The sequence below is a fragment of the Haematobia irritans genome, chromosome 2 (genome assembly GCF_050003625.1).
Source record: "Haematobia irritans isolate KBUSLIRL chromosome 2, ASM5000362v1, whole genome shotgun sequence".
Lineage (NCBI taxonomy): Eukaryota > Metazoa > Arthropoda > Insecta > Diptera > Muscidae > Haematobia > Haematobia irritans.
Window position 1 is genome coordinate 70979668 of NC_134398.1, and position 21747 is coordinate 71001414.

At 36.9% G+C, this 21747-nt stretch overlaps 1 protein-coding gene across 1 annotated transcript; it reads left to right on the top strand.

Moving 5' to 3' along the window:
- The first annotated feature begins 3235 nt into the window (after positions 1-3235).
- On the top strand, positions 3236-8473 carry LOC142224629 (uncharacterized). The gene has a single exon (XM_075294411.1). The coding sequence runs from the start codon at positions 3236-3238 to the stop codon at positions 8471-8473; it is 5238 nt and encodes a 1745-aa protein (XP_075150526.1).
- The last annotated feature ends 13274 nt before the right edge of the window (positions 8474-21747 follow it).

Sequence of the window (21747 nt, forward strand, 5' to 3'; positions counted from 1 at the left end):
ACTCCGGAGCCTCTTAGACGACCAAAATTCATCTGATTCACTTGAAATTTGGTACGTGGTGTTAATATATGGCCTCATTTGAAATTTGGTACGTGATGTTAGTATATGGTATCCAACAGCCATGCAGGAATTGGTTCATATCAGTCCATAATTATATATAGCCCCCATATAAACCGATCCCCAGATTTGACCTCCGGTACCTTTTGGAGAAGCAAAATTCATCCGATCTGGTTGAAATTTGGTACGTGGTGGTAGTATATGATATTTAACAACCATGCCAAAATTGGTCCACATCGGTCCATAATTATATATAGCCCCCATATAAACCGATCACCAGATTTGAACTCCGGAGCCTCTTGGACGACTAAAATTCATCTGATTCAGTTGAAATTTGGTACGTGGTGTTAATATATGGCCTCAAACACCCATTCAAAAATTGATCGAAATAGGTCAATAATTATATATAGCCCCCATATAAACCGATCCCCAGATTTGACCTCCGGAGCCTCTTGGAAGAGCAAAATTCATCCGATTCGGTTGAAATTTGGTACGTGATGTTAGTATATGGTATCCAACAGCCATGCAGGAATTGGTTCATATCAGTCCATAATTTTATATAGCCCCCATATAAACCGATCCCCAAATTTGACCTCCGGTGCCTTTTGGAGAAGCAAAATTCATCCGATCTGGTTGAAATTTGGTACGTGGTGGTAGTATATGATATTTAACAACCATGCCAAAAGTGGTCCATATCAGTCCATAATCATATATAGCCCCCATATAAACCGATCCCGAGATTTGGTTTTGGAGCCTCTTGGAGGAGCAAATTTCATCCGAGTCAGTTGAAATTTGGTACATTGTGCTAGTATATGGCCGTTAATAACCATGCCTAACTAGGTCCATATCGGTCTATATTATATATAGCCCTCAGATAAATCGATCCCCAATCACACAAAAATTGGTCCATATCAAGTTCATAATTGTATATAGCCCACATATAAGCGACCCCCATATTTCAATTCTGGCTCTCTACGTACCGTGCAAAAGTCCATATCGATTCGTAATTATTTGTATACTTACCTATACATACTTTATTTGTCTAATATATACCACACCCTCACAAAAAATCGCTTCTGTAACATATACTCCCAAACATATTTTGCTTCAAGCATACACATTTTTGGGTATTGCCCAAACATTTATATGTTTGATCTCTACCAATATATAATAAGTTTGAAAGCATATTGGTCTAAACAATATATGTTTGGGTAGTCTAAGTTCCAAACATTTTGTATTTTTGCATCCAAATTCAATAGTGTTGTCTTCCAAAAAACAATATGTTATTATGTGACCATATAATATGTTTGGAAGCATTTTGCACCCAAAAATATTATATGCTTAAAAAAAATTCTCCCAAACAATATTGTGCTCAAAATTTTATTTATTTATTTATATATTTACAATCATAATGAATTATGAAAATAAATAGGTAATATAGGTGCTAACAACATAGGTTTTCGACCTGAATGCTCAAAATTTTGTTTCTGCCCAATTGTATATTCCCCACATCTTTCTCACTTCCACGAGATTTTTTAGTCCTTAGCACCTTTTTCTGTAATACAAACATTGTAGAAGAAATTAATCAATTTTATGATTTTTTTTATTTTAATTTTACCTTTTGCCGGACGGGGATTCGAACAGCGGACCACACAGTTTGTAAGGATCAAAGAAGTAGCTGATCAATTGCCCAAGGAAAAATAAAATGTTAATTTTGTAATAACAAGCAACAACCACCAACTTAATTCAATATCGCTCCCTGTTAAATAGCGCTCCAAGCTACTAAACACATATATGTTTATAGGCTATTTCTAAATTAATATATGTTTGCATCCAAGCATATTATATTTACAAACATTTTATGTCCCAAACATAATATGTTCTAACATATTAACATATATGTCCCAAACATGTTATGCTAGTTTATGAACATTATATGCTTGCACTCAAAAATATTGTTGTTGAGTCACTTTGAATTCCCGTGTTTTTTATAATTTTTGAAATTCTAGTTTTAAGTGTAACCACACCTTAGTACATTACATGAATACGATTACTTTGAATTCGATTACTTTATATCTCTCAACATAGCAAAGAAATATTGCTTTTTTGTACTCTTTTAGTTGTTAAGTCTACTTTGTACAGGAAGAACGTTTTCGACCATTAAAGTGGAAGCATCAAAATAACTTGTCGTTGTCTTTCATTTTAATCCAAACATAATTTGGCGACCGTGACAGGACACAATTATATGACAAATATTTTTGGGTTCTTTGAAATATAACAGTATAATTTGCAAAAAAGCAATATCATCATTTGATGTTAATTGTTATAAAAAAAAATCTAAATTTCATCGAGAAACAAAGCCGACGCTTCGCTTATACAGCTGGAAGCAAGGGATTTTTTACCATCGTTTTTTTGTGATCATATGCCGACGCTTCGCTTTACAGCTGGAAGCAGGAGGAGTTACATCATCATTGAATACATCGTTGGATGCGCTGTGCTAGCCACCATACCCCCCGAAACCATCGTCTCATCTTTCTGCATTCATCATCTCATATCGTAGCAGCATTAGAATTTAGCAGCAGCGTAAGGTACAACAAAAAACATTACTGATTGGCATAATCATTAGCCTACAGACATAGTCGTCGCATTGTAAGTACATCTTGAGTTTTATTTGTCTCAACCATCATCGTTGGATATAAAACATATATTTGTACATATATCGAATATACATACCGACGAATACCGTTTTCTTCAGTATATAATTGTCATCGTTTGAATTTATCTCAACAACACTCTTCGATTATCTCGCGCTCACTTACTCTCCACATCACTCTCGCTCATTGTCTCTTCGAATATCACTCAATCTATCGTTTCGTTCATTCTCACTCAATTTGGATTCCTTTTACCTGTCTTTCGTTGGAAGCACTCTCACCTAAAGCTTCATTATTCCCCCTTCGTTTTATAAATTATTTGTCGTTAACATCGCAGCAAATCTTTTTGTATGTCACAATCGATCTTTGTAATGTAAACAAACGAATATATCAAGGTTTACATACAAAATTTCCTATTTCTAAACATATGTACATCAATTACTGTTAACAGAGTTATTGTAAGGAAACATTTGCTGTCAATTCATAACATTTATTGAACATTGCAACACATAGTTAACATTACGAAAATGGGTAACGACGAAAAACAAAAAGATGAGCCCAACCAGGAATTAACAATGTTGAAGTCCCAGAGAAGCTCAATGAAACGAAATATTGGAATGTTAAAAACAAAAATAGAAAAAGATGGTGATTCATTGGATAATACGATTCTTGAATGTAGATTACAAATTCTAGAATCTTATTTCAAGCAGATAAGCCACATTCAATCGCAAATAGAGAAAATGTGCCCAACAGACAATGCAAGGTCTGACATCGAAGACACTTTTGTTTCTGCAAAAGCTGTCATACTAAGGCGGTTGAATACTCATCGTCGTTCAAGCACCATTGAGCAAAGTATTTTAAACACAAGTGCTCAAAGTTTATCACATCATTCTCGATTACCACAATTGAAATTACCCAAATTTGATGGGAAATATTCGGAATTTGCTCGATTCATGAGTACATATAAAACATTGGTTCACGAAGAGGCAAGCATTCCTACCATTGACAAATTCAATTATTTGTTAAATTGTTTGTCAGGACAAGCACTAGCCGTAGTAGATGCGTTTCCTGTTAGTGAGGAAAATTATCAAAAGGCAGTTGATCGCTTAAATGAGAGATATGGAAACAAGTCATTGATTTTCATCGATACGATAAATTCATTATTTTCAATTAATGCGATAACAAGACCAAATGCACCAGGTCTGCGGTTCATACTGGACAATGTTTCCGCTATTCGTTCATCTTTGTTATCAATAGGCTCGGAAGTAGATGTGGTCAACGCTATGTTGATCCACATAGTTTTATCGAAGATAGACCAAGAATCGAAGAACGCTTACAACGAAAAACGAGATTTAAAATCACTGCCTTCGTGGGATGATTGCTATAACATTTTGAGTAGACGTTGTCAGTTTTTAGAAACGTCATGCTCCACAGTCCCTCAAATTCATGACCGTGACAAGCAACCTCGATATAAAGATAGGCGTCCAGGGACTTCCCTTATGACCTCAAACGCTTTGTGTGAGTATTGTCAAAGCAAAGATCATGGAATTAGTAGCTGCTCTACATATTTAGCACTACCAGTGGCTCGTAGATTTGATTTTGTTAAATCAGCTTCTCTATGCATTAATTGCTTACGAAAAGGACACAGAGTTGCCAAATGCACATCGAAAACAAAATGCCGTGAATGTCGTGTTTCTCATCATTCTTCGCTACATAATCCTTTCTCGTCTAACAACACAGACCAAAATGTTTCTTCGCATCCAGCTAGTCATCGATTATCGTCAAACGTGCCTTCGTTCACTCCATCTTCTTCTACTTCATCGACAAACAAATCGACCCCACCGCCAACTCCTTGCACATCAAGCCAAGTTCCATCGACACACATTACGAGAAAAGTAGCATTAGTAAATCGTAGTTTTCGCCAAAGCATTTTGCCGACTGCTGTTGTTTTGATGAAAGATGGTTTAGGAATCTTTCAGCCAGTTCGTGCTTTACTCGATTCTTGTTCCGAAATAAATTTGATCACTCAAGAAACAGCCGATCGTCTTCGTTTGCCTAAAACTAACACTATGCAAGAAATTGAGGGTGTTTCAGAAATCAGAACCAAAATTAAGCACTCTGTTACTGCAAATGTAAAGTCTCGTTCATCAAGCTATGAATTCACCTCTCGCTTTCTGGTTATCAAATCCATATCGTCTCCACAGCCATCAAATCGAATAAACATTTCGCAATGGTGTATACCAGAAGGTGTCGAATTTGCCGATCCCCATTTTTTCGTGCCACAACGTATTGAGGTTTTGATTGGCTCAGAAGTCTTTTTTGATTTACTCATTGAAGGAAAAATTGTGCTTGGTGAGGGGCTCCCCGTTTTAACAAATACTGTTTTAGGATGGATTGTAGCTGGTACAATCGATACACATGTCCCCTCGAAAGTGATCACGTGCAACGTCATTACTAAATACGATGAGCTAAATACTCTCTTAAAACGATTTTGGGAGGTTGAAGAGTGTCAGCCACACGACTCGTCAATGACAGAGGAAGAAGAGCGCTGTGAAGCTCATTATGTTAATACAACAGTCTTCGATGAATTTAACAGAGTAAAAGTTCGACTACCATTCAAAGAGACTGTTAGTAAATTGGGAGCATCGTTAGAAATAGCCCAACGTCGATTTACATATTTGGAAAAAAGATTTTTGAGAGACGAATCGTTAAAAAATTTGTATGTTGATTTCATGAATGAATACTCTCGGCTTGGTCATATGACAAAGGTATCATGGGATAATATTGATAGACCACATTATGTCATACCCCATCATTCTGTTCTTCGGCCTGAGAGCACCACAACAAAGCTCAGAGTCGTTTTCGATGCCTCGTCGCGTACATCAACGAATATTTCACTTAACGAAGTTTTAATGGTGGGACCTATCATTCAACAAGACTTGATAATAACAGTTCTTGGTTTCCGATTAAATAAATACGCCTTGACTGCGGACATATGTAAAATGTATAGGCAGTTTCTCGTGGATGAAAGTGATCGTAGTTTCCAATTAATTTTGTGGAGAAGTGACAGCAACCAGCCACTTGAGTTATATCAATTGAATACTGTCACCTATGGGACTTCGGCTGCGCCATTTCTTGCAGTAAGAAGTTTGTCTTTCATCGCAGATAGTTACAAAGAAATATTCCCTATTGGCGCACACGTTTTAAAACAAGATGTCTATGTGGATGACATCTTGACTGGAGCGGAGACTATTTCTGAACTTTTAGTTAAAAAAGAACAAATAATCAATATTTTGAAAACAGCTGGGTTGGAATTATCAAAATGGAATTCAAATTGTGATAGTATGGGTATTGTAAACGAGGGACAAATTTGCCAATTGAATAAAGATTATATCTCAAAAACTCTGGGGATGTCCTGGAAATCAAATTCTGATCGTTTTTGTTTTCGATTTGAGCTTAAAACACCACATATAGTGACAAAACGATCCATATTGAGTTGTGTGTCGAGGATATTTGACATTCTTGGTTTATTGAGCCCAATCGTTGTGTCGATGAAAATTCTAATTCAAGATATCTGGAAGAGAAATGTCGATTGGGATAAGCCTGTTGATGAAACGATCGAAAATCGTTGGCTACAAATTCAAGAAAGTCTTCCTCATATAAACGAAATTGAAATTCCACGTTTTGTGCTAACATCAGTTCAATACCAATTTGAAATTCATGGTTTTGCTGACGCATCGCTGTTAGCATATGGGTGCTGTATTTATATTCGAGCTCCTGTGGAAAACGATTTCAAAGTGACGTTACTAATTGCGAAGTCCAAAGTAGCTCCAGTTGTACAGCAATCACTCCCCAGACTTGAGCTGTGCGCAGCATTGCTTCTTAGTAGAACATGGGAGAAAATTCGAAACAAATTTGACACATACAATTATCGAATATTCTTTTGGTCAGATTCGAAAATCGTATTGAGCTGGCTCTCAAAACACTCATCGTCATTTGTATGCTTCGTCGCCAATAGAGTATCAGAGATACAAAATCTGACTCATAACATCTCTTGGAAACATGTCTCATCCAAAGAAAACCCAGCAGACGTCGTTTCCCGTGGTTGTCTTGCAAATGAACTGGAATCAACCATATGGTTTACTGGCCCACAATTTCTATCACGACCTGAAAGAGAGTGGCCTAGTGGTGCAAAAATTTTTACTGAGTTACCTTCGAAAGAAATGAGAAAGTCTGCTCTTAAAATAACAACAACAACAGAATCCATCATCGAGAGCATTATAACTCGTTCGTCGTCGTATCTTCGTATCTTACACGTCATCGTTTACGTTCATCGGTTTATTGATAGAGTGAAAAAGAATTCATATGTAACAGCAGAAGGACTTCAAATAGCATTTTGGACAGTCGTTCATCACATACAGCAGACTACATACGGGGAAGAGATTGAGCGAATTAAGAGTGAGTTGGATTTGAAACCACATCTACAAAAATTATCGCCTTTTATACATGAGATAGAGTTTCGCAAACAAAAGAGAGACATTCTTCGGGTTGGTGGGCGGCTAGCAAACTCACCACTACCATTCGACGCAAAATTTCCAGCGCTGCTACCTAAAGATCATCGTTTTTCAAAACTCTTCGTGGAATATTTACATAGAAAACACTACCATGCGGGAGCAAAATGCCTCATTGGAATACTTCGACAAAACGTGTGGATTGTCAATGCACGAGATTTAGTACGAAAAGTTGTTCGAAATTGCATCCACTGCTTTAAATACAAGCCGAAGCTGCAACAACAAATAATGGGTGATCTGCCAGCTGACCGTCTAAATGCTCATCGGCCCTTTTTAGTATCTGGAGTAGATTTTTGTGGCCCATTTTACACCACTTTTCGTATTAGGGGAAAAGCGCCTTACAAAACTTACGTGGCTATCTTCGTTTGTTTTGCCTCTAAGGCAGTTCATATTGAAGTGGTGTCGGATTTATCTACTGATACATTTCTGTTGGCACTAAAGCGCTTCATTGGCAGACGTGGAATACCTATTCGGCTCTACTGCGATAATGCAACCAATTTTGTGGGAGCTAATTCAAAACTGACAGACTTTAGAAAACGATACTTAGATTCAGCAAACATTGAAGCACTACAGAAATACAGCGCTATGACTGGATTTCAATTTTCGTTCATTCCACCACGATCTCCACACTTCGGTGGCCTCTGGGAGGCTGCCGTGAAATCGACAAAATCCCTTCTCGTTAAAAACATATCTCAGGCCAACATAACTTTGGAAGAGCTACAAACTGTTTTAGTCGAAGTTGAGGCAATATTGAATTCGAGACCATTGGCCGCTCGGTCCGACGATCCAAATGACGGTGAAGCTCTTACTCCGGCACACATGCTTATTGGTTCATCGCTTTTATCGGTGCCAGATACACATGTTGAGCAATATACCAACACAAACTGTTTGAAGCGTTACCAATTGATCACTTTTTTGAAGCAGCAATTCTGGAAACAATGGTCTCGCGATTATATACTTGATTTACAGCAAAAATCGAAATGGTACAAGACTTACCCCAATATCAAAGAAGGTACCCTTGTTATTGTGCACGAGGACAACACTCCACCTCAACATTGGTTGCTGGCTCGGGTAACAAAGGCAATACCAGGGCGCGATGGCAAAGTAAGGGTGGTGGACCTGAGAACTATTAAAGGCATATTTCGGCGATCAGTCCAAAGAGTAGCACCATTACCCATCGGAGAAGATTATTGAAAGTGTCCTTTCAATGGGGGCAGGATGTTGAGTCACTTTGAATTCCCGTGTTTTTTATAATTTTTGAAATTCTAGTTTTAAGTGTAACCACACCTTAGTACATTACATGAATACGATTACTTTGAATTCGATTACTTTATATCTCTCAACATAGCAAAGAAATATTGCTTTTTTGTACTCTTTTAGTTGTTAAGTCTACTTTGTACAGGAAGAACGTTTTCGACCATTAAAGTGGAAGCATCAAAATAACTTGTCGTTGTCTTTCATTTTAATCCAAACAATTGTGTTTAAAAATTTGTGTTCCAAACATATAATGTTTATAGCCAAACATATGAAAAACAGTCTTTTTCATCCGTGTATGGACTATCTAACTATTTAAAAAACGATGTTAAGAAGTTTTAATATACCACAACCCAAGTAATTCGATTGTGGATAATAGTCTTTCGTAGAAGTTTCTACGCAATCCATGGCGGAGGGTACATAAGATTCGGCCTGGCCGAACTTACGGCCGTATATACTTGTTTTAAATATAATATGTGCAAACATATATTAATTTAGAAATTGCCTATAAACATATGTGTGTTTAAATGAGAGACCGATAGAGACTGCAAGTAAACTATAGAAGTAACAATAGTAATATATACATACAAAGGAAATTTCATTAAAAGTTTTTTTTTTTTTTTACTAGTGTATGCCTAAGGTGAAACATAATATGTTTGCACAATACAAACAATATTTTGTTTGGATTCATCCTGAAAATATAAATAAAGGGTGATTCTTTTGAGGTTAGGATTTTCATGCATTAGTATTTGACAGATCACGTGGGATTTCAGACATGGTGTCAAAGAGAAAGATGCTCAGTATGCTTTGACATTTCATCATGAATAGACTTACGATCTGCCACAACGTCGAATTTTCAGTGAATGGGCCCTAGAAAAGTTGGCAGAAAATCCGCTTTTTTATCGACAAATTTTGTTCAGCGATGAGGCTCATTTCTGGTTGAATGGCTACGTAAATAAGCAAAATTGCCGCATTTGGAGTGAAGAGCAACCAGAAGCCGTTCAAGAACTGCCCATGCATCCCGAAAAATGCACTGTTTGGTGTGGTTTGTACGCTGGTGGAATCATTGGACCGTATTTTTTCAAAGATGCTGTTGGACGCAACGTTACGGTGAATGGCGATCGCTATCGTTCGATGCTAACAAACTTTTTGTTGCCAAAAATGGAAGAACTGAACTTGGTTGACATGTGGTTTCAACAAGATGGCGCTACATGCCACACAGCTCGCGATTCTATGGCCATTTTGAGGGAAAACTTCGGAGAACAATTCATCTCAAGAAATGGACCGGTAAGTTGGCCACCAAGATCATGCGATTTGACGCCTTTAGACTATTTTTTGTGGGGCTACGTCAAGTCTAAAGTCTACAGAAATAAGCCAGCAACTATTCCAGCTTTGGAAGACAACATTTCCGAAGAAATTCGGGCTATTCCGGCCGAAATGCTCGAAAAAGTTGCCCAAAATTGGACTTTCCGAATGGACCACCTAAGACGCAGCCGCGGTCAACATTTAAATGAAATTATCTTCAAAAAGTAAATGTCATGGACCAATCTAACGTTTCAAATAAAGAACCGATGAGATTTTGCAAATTTTATGCGTTTTTTTAAAAAAAAAAGTTATCAAGCTCTTAACAAATCACCCTTTATATATGATTCAAGCAGAATGTGTTTGGGAGTATACACAGTCTCACATAAGTTTACATACCCCCGAGTTTTTTACCTCTTAACTAAACATGTTTCTTGTTGTTGTTTATAACCCATACCAAAAAAATCTTCTTGAAAATTAACAATTACTTTGATTTTCAAATTAATTTACTAAAACGAAAGGATACATATGCATATTTTTTAAAATTTGATTATTTAATGAAAATATAAATTATTTAACCGTACGTAAACTTGTGTGAGACTGTGTATGTTACAGAAGCGATTTTTTTTGAGGGTGTATTTATAAAGGATCCAAGTCAAATAGTTTTCCTCAGGGGAAAACTAATGCTAATGATGTTGGGTTAGTACCCAAGACTCTCTATAAGTTCTTTGCCACGTTGACATATAATTGACAAAAGAAGTTTTATCGCATTGAAAATGTTGTGTTTTTTTTTCTTTCATTTGTTCAATTCTATTGATAGCAATCGGAAACTACTTCAAATGTACTCAAATAATAGATATTTTCACAAATAAACTATGCAGAATAATTGTTGCTAAAAGTTTATGGATAAACTAGATTAGAATGCATAGATAGCAGCAGAGAAACAACAAAAGGATATGTCTTGCAATTTTTTTTTTTGGAAAGTTTCATGCAACTTCCATCCCTCTCCTAATAAGGCACAGACACACACACACATACGGCTCCTTTTTATCGTTTTTCTGGTTGGTTGAATTTACTTACATCTTACGGAAAGTTTGATAATTCGAAACTCAGACGAGACAAAATCCGAAATACCACCATCCCCACCCACACCAAAGTCACTGCATTGCATTGTATTGCATTCCATCACTAAGGCAATCACAATGGTCTTCATTGAACTCTTTAACATTGTGGTTATATTAAAGAAATCGAACATTGCGCATGTCTGGAAAATGCAGTAGTTCTTGTTGTTGCAACGATTTTTGGATTTTGGTCCCTCCTACACGTTAGGAACAAATAAAAATGCAACAATAGACGTTCTAAAATGTCTTCTCCTCTTTTTCTTGACTTGGCTCGAATGCCGAATAGATGTAAATGCTTTTGTTATCCTTTCGGATTTGGATTCGTGAAAACAAAACGTATTCACAACATATATTACAATAAAGGATCACAAATATGTATGTATGTGTACATCTATACATGCATCCATTATTATGTGGCGGCATTGTATTTTCTGTGGAATGTACAGAAAACTACCATTCACTTGGTACATGGCTATGTAATCTTTTATGTGAATTGAAATATTTCAACTACTACAAAACAATAATTTTGTAAAGGCGACTTTAGAATCGCAGAGAAATATATTGGGGTGGATCGCTATAATGTGGGAAATTTCGATTTTAATTTATTATCCCCGAGACGAAAGAATCGTCTCGTAGCACTTCTTGAAGTAAATATTTTCGCAATATAAATAAAGCACACAAAACAGCTCCAGTATATCCAATCATGTCTAATAATATACATCTTTATCTAATTGGATCTCTTCCAAATACAATCAATATGATTTTTATGGTGTTATATCTGTCATATCTCATAATACATACATTGAAAGAGAAAGTCTGCTTAGTTCCGTGGCAAAGAAGCGGAGAATACAAGTAAGGTTACATTTAAGACATACATTTGAGTTAGGCATACTAGATACTAGAGGTGTGCACGAGACACGTGAGTCACGCTCATGGCAACAGCGTGAGTGTGCGTGAGCGTTATTAACAAACCAAAATGTCGTGCGTGAGCGTGAGTCACGAAAATATTATCTTCGTGAGTGTGCGTGAGTAAAGATTTACACTCACGAAAATAATCCCGCTCATCAACATAAAACGCTTAAGAGTTAAATTCATTTACAATTTTAGTGACACCTGGGATGTTAAGAGTGTAATAACGCTCTCGATTTTAATAATGCTCATGTTTTCAGACACGTCGCTAAGTTAAATTACTCAAAAAATTCTTCGTGAGTCACGACATTTTTCGCGAGTCACGGCATTTTTCGTGCGTGAGTACAAATTTTCTTTTAGTGAGTGTGCGTGAGTAAGTTTTTTCCGTCGTGCTCACGTGCACACCTCTACTAGATACTAGGATACAAATTTGAATTTATTCGTTTTTCTACTTTTTTCTTCATGTGCTATCAAAGTCCTTTAAACGCTTTTTATACCCTAAACCAGATAGTGGTCAGGATATAATTTGTTTGATCTACTAAAAAATGTGCCGACAAGAAATATTGAGTTTAAACCCCATAAAATATGTAGCTATCGACTCAGAATCGCCTCCTAAGTCGATCTAGCCCTTGGTGTCCGTCCGCTGTCCATGTATTTGTTGTTCGCTGGATTCCGGTCGCAATTATTAACCGATTTAGATGAAATTTGAAACATGGCGTTTTTTGCACAAGGACGAACGCTATTGAATTGCCTCTAATATCCTTATAGACTATCCGATCTTACTCACAGTTGGTACAAAGTTATATTCTATCTTAAGCCTGCAAAAAATCATATAAATCGGTTCAGGTTTAGATATAACTCCTACACTGTTAGAAAAATATGTTTTTCATATGTTCCGATATAAACAAAATGTGTTTCGGGCACAATTTTTAAACACAATATATTAAAGTGCAAACATGTAATTTTCCTAAACTAACACTAAATGTTTGGGACACATATGTTAATATGTTAGAATATATTATGTTTGGGGCATGAATGTTTCATAAAAATAATATGTGTGAATGTAAACATATATAAATTTACAAATTTCGAGTAAACATATATATGTTGTGATATTTTATTCAGAGAGCGACAGAGAGAGTGTAGAGAAAGAAATAGAGATGGCAACAGGGAGGGTTGACGAAAGATATCAACATAACACAGCGAGAGAATGAAAAGAGAGCAATTTCTGTGAATCCGATTGTATGTTACTTCGGAAAATTGTTTTGTGATAATTTGATATGCTTAAGTCTAAATATTATTTAATTTGAATATTAGAATGAATATTCGGAGTAAAGGGAATAGACATTCGGAACCAAGAGAATAGACATTTGAAAAAAAAACAGCACGTGTTTTCGCCTTGAGAGCAGCATTTGTCTTGGTTCGTTAAAAGAAATCGGAACCTACGAGGAGTAAGTCAAAATATTCAGACAATGGAAATTAAAAAAGAAACGGTGGAAAATATACAAATATTACAAAGGAATCTTCATAAAAATAACTAAAGGGCACTATACTCTTTTTAGAGTTGGGACAGTAAAATGAAAAAAGGAGGAAGTAGTGAAAAATTTAACAGTAAAATGTATAAGAACAATGTTTAGTTCCCCTTATTAATAAGTAGTCCAAGAGGACTTAACGGACACCTTCAAATATAGAAGCGGGCACTAAGTTCGAGTTTTGCAGCTAAAGCAATTGAATAAGTTTATTTTCTTTCAAATGAATTATTAAATAAAAGTAAAAGCAAAACAGGGTCATTTTAGAGCGATAATGCCAACTTAATACCGGCCTTAAAGTTAAAAATGAAATTAAGTACAAAATGAGTTTTAAATGCATTTAAAATGGTGTTAAATGCTAGTAAAACCCTGTTCACGCATAAAAAAATGTATATGTATATTATAAAATTATTTATGTATGTTTATTCACGACTACACGTTCTTCTTTTGTTATAGTGTTTTTGAATTCCTTCCAAAATTTCAAACTTTTATACCAAAAACAGTTTTTTATTACAAAATTGTTATTTTTCCAATAAAAAATGATATTTTATCCAAAAGCTCAGTCAAGTACTGTTTCTGACTGTAAATCTTTAATAACCCACATTTCGAAGTTTCATTATAAAAAAAATTAATTCTATCTATATATATAAAATTCAATCTATGTTTGTTTATTTGTTTGTTTGTTTGTATGTTCCGAGTTGGCTCCGAAACGGCTGAACCGATTTACTTGAAACTTTCAGAGGTCGTAGGGGGCGTTCATGTGGTGAAAATAGGGTACCTCATTTTTTGACACCTGGTCGCGGAGGGGGACCTCCCCTTTGTCGGACTTTTTGAAAATTGGACCAAAGTTGACCGATTTGCTTGAAATTTTCACTGAAGGTTGGGTTTGGTATCTAGCGGAGGGGGACCTCCCCTTTGTTCGACTTTTTTTAAAGTACAGTGAAAAAACTAAAATTCTCTAAATTATCTGAGATTTACAGAGAACATGCGGTGAGGTTATGGAATTTATATGGGGTACCTGATGGTTTCATATGTGGACGGGGAGAGGGACCTCCCCCTTGCCCTACTTTTTTAAACTTGTAACAAAATTATGCGATTTGCTTGAAATTTTCATTGAATGTTGGGGTTGGCATCTAGACAAAAATCCGCTACATTATTTTTCGATATTTGGTCGGGGAGGGGGACCACCCCTTTGCCCGATTTTTTTTTTAAAGTACAGTGAAAATAAAACTAAACTCCCTCGACTGAAATTTTACGGGAAAATTAGTGAGGTTATGATATTTATATCAGGTTCCTAATTTTTTAATAAAAATAAAAGGACATAAGGAGACATCCGCTTCTCTTAAGTACATACAGAGAAACAATTAAACTTTACCGAGTTACTTGAAATTTACAGAGGACTGGGGAGAGGTTACGATATTAATAGTTGATATCTGATGACGGAAGAGAGGCCGCCCCTTTAGGCTTATAATTTGCTTGACATTTTCTGGGACGTTTACAAAAGATACGCTACATCACTTTTCGATATTTGGTCGGGGAGGAGTTTCTTCTCTAAAACTGCAAAAAAAAACTAAAAAAAAAGTTTTCTTGAAATTTACAAAGGCAGTGGAGGAAGGTTATGATCGAAGGAAAGTTTCAAGAAATTTCGGGGAAGGTTAGGGGCGCTATTCACTACGGTGTTTGTCGATATTGTATCGGGGAAAGTGACGTCCCTTTAAAACAATAAGCAAAATTTAAACATCTCCCATCTACTTGAAATTTACAGGGAACGTGGGAGGAGGTGATTAAATTTATACATGATTTTTAAATTAGTATATGATTTTTCGATATTAATTTTAATATATTGTACGTGATAGTCCGATATCAGGTCAGAGTGGAGCGAAGGTGGGGAGAGGGTTCCCTTTTGTCCGTTTTTTTTTTTTCTTAAATTGAAAGTAGAGGGTTGTCTGTAAATGGGAATTTTATGATTTTTGCACAGGCTTCTGCCAGACTTCTTTTTAGTAAAGAACTTAAATTTACATGAAATTGGCAGAGGGTGCATAATTTTCCAACATTTTAGCAAATGTTAATGTGGTAAAATTGTTTACTACTTTTGCCTTTTCCGATTTATTAGATGGGAAACAGTAATTCTTTGTATGTTATTATAATATAGTGCTTAATTTTCAGATATGTTGAGGAGAAGGATACCTTTCATTGACAAACCACACTTAAAATTCACAAGAAATGTAGAAGTTTGTCCAACTACTTGAATACAGAACATTTTATAAGACGAACCATTTTACATATGCATATCCGCCGTATTTGTACCTATAAACGAAAGAGCAAGTAGTCCGATTTGTTTGAAAGAATTCAAATATTTTCGAATTAGTTTTCAGCACGAAGAATATGGTTGAATACGCTTCGGAAGGCGCAGCGAAGCGGGCCGGGTTACGCTAGTATAGTATAAATATAAATGTGTAAATTAAAAAAAAAAAATGGGTGTTCGGTCGGAGCAGGGATTGAACCCACGACCCTTTACATGTAAGGCGAACATGCTAACCATTGCTCCACGAGGCAAACAAATGTATGCTTCTGTTAAATAATGTTTTGTTTGCATCGGCTCGTGGGCGCCGCAGACTATGCTACATAAATATAACTTATAACGATAATTGTCTATTGATCGCCATAACAGCTACGTAGCCCAGTGGATAGTGTGTTGGCTGACAAACTGTATGGTCCTCGGTTCGATTCTCCGTCCAGGCGAAAGGCAAAATTTAAAAAAGTTATAAAATTGAATAATTTCATCAACATTATTTGTATTACAGAAAAAGATGCCAAGAACTAAAAAATTTCGTGGAAGTGAAAATTATGTGAGTGAATGTGAACAATCTTCCTTGGAGAAAATTCTTCCAAGCATATTATATTTTTAGGCTCAAAATGCTTCCAAACATATAATATGTGCACATAAAACAAACATATTACTGTTTCGGCAGTATCCAATAATATATGTGCTTCTTGCAAAATATGTTTGGAACATATGTTAGAGAAGCGATTTTTTTGAGTGTGTATATATGTATCGCCCGATTTTCTCAAATTTGGCCATAATATTCTTATTTATTAACCAATGTTACTCAACTTTAAAATTAAGATATTGGTTAGGTTAGGTTAAAGTGGCAGCCCGATTAAGATTCAGGCTCACTTAGACTATTCAGTGATACCACATTAACTAAAATAACCTATTACTCGATTATTTTCTTCTGTAGAACCAACCAGATTGTTCCAAAAACATTAGCAGACTGCTTAAGTTAACGTTTTCCAGGTCCGCCAGTAATCTGAAGCTATATGCTCCTAAAATTTGCTTACACTTTACACAAAATGCAGGACACTCACAGAAGAGGTGTTTTACTAATTCCTTTTCCTCCGCATCATGACAGCTCATACAATAGTCATTATACTTCGAACCAATAGTTTTTGCAAAATCGCCTATCAGGCAGCGACCCGTTATAGCAGATATCACGAGTGATATCTGGCATCTCGAGAACACTAGCATATCTAGTGTGGGGTTTAAATTTAAATGGGGCCATATTTGCTTGGTGTCGTTACAACACTTGCAATTCTCCCATCGAACATTTGCCATCATGACACGCAGTAGGAGCTTGCAGGTAGCCAGAGGCATACCAACAGATTCTAGTTCCCCTGGAATATGTAAAGTAGTTCCTAGCCTTGCTAGCTCATCTGCTTCGCAGTTCCTATGGCCAGGCACCCATATTAGGTGAATATTGTACTGCTCAGCCATCTCATTGAGAGATTTGCGAGTTGAGGAACACAGAGTCCAAGGATTTTATTGCATGTTGACTGTCTGAGTATATATTAATGCCAATATTGCTTGGAGCATTACTTCTCAGCCAATTCACCACTTCTCCTATTGCTAATATTTCAGCCTGAAAAACACTACAGTGATCAGGTAATCTTTTCGCTATTCGAAGTTCCAGATCTTTAGAATATACTCCGAAACCCACTTGTCCATCCAATTTGGAACCATCAGTGTAGAAATCTATATATCTTTTATTCCCCGGGGTCCGTGTACACCACGCCTCACTGTTGGGAATTAGAGTCTCAAACTTTTTGTCGAAAAGTGGTCTCGCCAAAATGTAATCCACTACGTTAGGCACATCTGTTGAGGACCGAACTGTGACCGTAAATTTTTTCCGACCACAGCGATAGCTCGCGCAACCGCATATCCGTTGTTGCAGCTGAGTGTTTGGCCAAAATGTCTAAATGCAATAGATGCAGTATGACATTAAGGGAATTTGTTCCTGTCTTGCTGAATGCACCTGAGATACACAACCACGCCCTACGCTGAACTTTGTCTAAACTTGTCGGCTGGTGAAGTGCCGGCCACCAGACTACAACACCATATAACATTATAGGTTTAACCACTGTCGTGTATAGCCAATGCACAATTTTTGGTTGTAGTCCCCACTTTTTCCCTATTGCCTTTTTGCACGAGTACAAAGCTACCGTTGCTTTCCTCGCCCTTTCTTCAATATTAAGCTTAAAGTTCAGCTTCCTGTCCAAAATAACGCCAAGGTATTTTGCACACTCGCCAAAGGGAATTTCAATACCCCCTAAGGAAATGGGCCTAACAGTGGGAGTTTTGCGATCCTTGCAGTACATGACTAGTTCTGTCTTTGCAGGATTTACCCCAAGACCATTATCTTTCGCCCATTTCTAAGTCATCCGGGGGGCTCTCTGTATAATATCTCGAACTGTTGATGGAAATTTTCCCCTGACTGCTAGCGCCACATCATCTGCGTATGCAACCACTTTTATCCTTTCTTTTTCTAGGGAAACCAGAAGGTTGTTTATAGCACCATTCCAAAGAAGAGGTGATAGAACTCCTCCTTGAGGAGTGCCTCTGTTCACATACCTTTGTATGTGTGCTTGTCCTAGTGTGGCTGAAATGCGTATCTTCCTTAGAAGTTCGTCTAACAGCCTAAGTATACCTGGATCAACATTCATAGTTGTCAGTCCATTTAATATCGAGCTCGGATGGAAGTTATTGAACGCCCCTTCGATGTCTAGAAACGCCACGATAGTGTATTCTTTGACAGATAGTAAGCTTTCAATAAAGCTGTCTAGTTCATGTAATGCGGTCTCAGTAGACCTGCCCTTCGAGTATGCATGCTAGCGTTTCGAGAGCAAACTTTAAACGACGCTAGTTCGTAGATAAATATCTATCATCTTCTCCAGAGTCTTAAGTAGGAATGATGATAAGGTGATTGGTCGGAAATCCTTCGCATTCGAGCGAGAGGCTTTTCCCGCTTTATGTATGAAAACGACTTTTGTTTTCCTCCACTTTCCTGGAATATATGCTAAGGTGATACATCCTATAGATATCGCCGACAACCAGTGGATAATTCTGTCAGCCATCGCTTGTAACTCCGCCGGAGTAATTCGATCAAGTCCGGGGGATTCGAATGATCCAAAGCTATTTAACGTCCATTTTGTTCTAGATTCCGATACAATTTCCTCGATAGGAAACGACCGCTGAGCCACTGTGGCACCGCCAGTACAGGGTTCAACCGTCTGATTTCCGGGAAAATGTGTCCAATAGTCTCCTCACTAGACCTCACAATGAAACCTGGAGCGGAGTTCGTGGATGCTAGCACCTTCCGTAGTCTGGAAGCCTCGGGTATTCTCAATGCTGCTGCAGTAATCATTCCAAGAGTTATGCTGAGCCTTTCTCAGTTCTCGCTTGTATCCTCCCAGATTCTTCTTGTAAGCATCCCAATCCACAGGAGCACTGGTGGACTTTGCTTTGTTAAAGAGCTTCCTGCACGATTTCCTCATATTACCTAATTCCGTAGACCACCATGGTGGTCGATTTTTCCCCCTTGGCTTCCCTCTAGGGCATGTAGCTTTCAGTTAAATGTTGAAGGCCTTAGTAATCCTCTCCACTGCGTGTTCGATAACTTGCACTGAACTAATATTTGTCTCTGGTATTTCCGGTATCATCATATTGAAACGATTCCCTATACCTATTCCAATCAGCATTTGGAGGAAATATGGTCTTGGTGGTATGAACATCAAATTTGAAACTGATGTAGCGATGATCTGAGAAGCTATGTTCACTCAAAACCTTCCAATCAGATATCACTTCATTCAGTTCTTGCGAGGCCAAGGTGACGTCCAAAACCTCTTGCATGTTTTTAGTGACAAAGGTTTTGGCATCTCCCTTATTGCAAACTACCAAATTAGTACGCAAAATAAACAGGTTTGACCATTTCTGAATCCTTTGGCTGATCGCTTTTATATAGCTTCATTTGGATATAATGAAAGCCATAACATACACGGCTCTGAGGCTTTGCTAGATGTGGCAAAGACTGAGTGTTCAATATAAACACTGCATGCCGCCTTGTTCCATCCACTTCATCTAAACGGCCAACCTTCCAATCAGCTGTTGGAAAATCTGGATTGCATTGTTTCAATCTATTTAAAATAGATTCAGGATTAGGAGGGTTTGCAAGTATCCACGCATGTGTTCTAGGTCTAGCCGGCATGTCTTTCTTCTCGACTAACTCTAGAGCAGCTCCTTCCCAAACTTCACCAATTAGTACCAGAGCAGCTTTAAAACAGTCTATAGACCTTTGGTCCTCAAATGCGACTAGCTTAAATCGTTCTTGAGAACAACCAGCCTCTTGGTGTCGAGGGTCTGGGCCGGGAAACTTTTCCAGCACCTGTGAGTAGACGCCAGACAAAGCATTCTCAATTTCCCCCCATTTTTGCTTTGGAACCATACCGTCCAATGCTCCTTTATTAATGATAGCCATCACAAGGCTGTCTTTAGCAACTGAGGCAAACGATCGTTGATCCCTTTTGGAGGATGGCAGCTCATCTGGTGATCGTTCCCTTTTTCCAGCCTCAAGAATTCCTTGAGCCCATTTTAAGGAATCGCTTTGTTTAGCCGACAACGTGCTTGGGTCGACTGATCCTAATTTCTTTAGGATAAACAAAGCATTTCTGCGTTTCTTGAATCTCTTTCGTGAGGGATTACCTCCTTTTGATGCCGTTACCTTGGAAAAGGTTCGACTTGTCAAAGTTTCGCCACCTGTCGACCCGTCTACAGGTCGACTAATTGGGCCTAACTCTTGGCCATTGCCCAAATTTATAACTCCAGTCGATACCCGTCCACTGGGCCCTGAAGTTAGCAACCCAGTGGATGTCTTTGAATTTCGCTGCATGGTGGCTTAATATCCCACCACACTTGAAATTCGTAGTAGGTACTTATTACGATGAATTTATCCGCTATTAAAAAACACGTCCGTTCCGTTCGACGGTTGAATGAAATGAAATAAAAATAGGTTCATATTTTTTTTAAATATTTGTTATTATTCTTTTTTATATCAATATATACATATGTAATGAAAAGAAAAATACATAAAATTCAACTATGGCGGTCAAATCCAATGACGCTCAATTCAAGCACTCCTTTAAAGCTGAGGGAACGGAATTTATATAAATACAGTATGTCAAGAAAGTCTTTTGACATTGCCAAATATTTAAAATTCCAGAAATAATTGAAGTAAAAATCGAGTTGTTAATTCGTTTTGAGAAAAATAAAATATGTATACTTTGCAAAATACATAATAAAATATTTTTTTAAAATTAAATTATATTTAATTTTGGAATAAAACATAATTTTTATCCTATTGTCAAAACACTTTCTTGACATACTGTATATATTTATTTAATTATTTTAAAATAATAAACTTTATTAAATAAAATAAATAACTTTATTTTTACTTACTTAAATATTTGTATGATGCATTCACTTCTTTATATTCACAATTTTTCATTCTGCTCACTTTCATGTGAGGAGACAAAAATACTTCACTGTCACTTAGGTTCTACGTATAAAATAATACTAAAAGAATTTGACAAACAAAATGCAATCGAAAAACCATTTTTTGGCTTATATATGAATATCAAGTAAAAGTTTTCTTATTTTAAGCCAAAGTCGGCTTTAGATAGCAATCGCAAGCGAAACAGTAAGCATACACACGATGCTTGGTGGTTCGATGAGAGTATCGAGGAGAAGAAAACTCTATTTTGTGCTCTCAGCACCTAACTCTCACAGACGATTTAAGTAACAATTTTCTTGTTTTAACTCAAAAGAAGATTAAATCAAACTTTAAGTTCTTGAATTGCACAAATAAGAATATTCTGTACTTAATATGAGTATAACTTAGTATTTGCGTACTTAAAATTTTAAGTACGAATTCTGGCTAAAAATAAGAATTTGAAAGTTGATTTTAGAAATCGACTTTTCTTTGGGTGTAAGGACCCTGGGTACGGGTATCCGGTGTTGTTT

What these genes read in the sequence shown, in the direction of transcription:
- LOC142224629 (XM_075294411.1), top strand. Translation starts at nt 3,236, where the DNA reads ATGGGTAACGACGAAAAACAAAAAGATGAGCCCAACCAGGAATTAACA.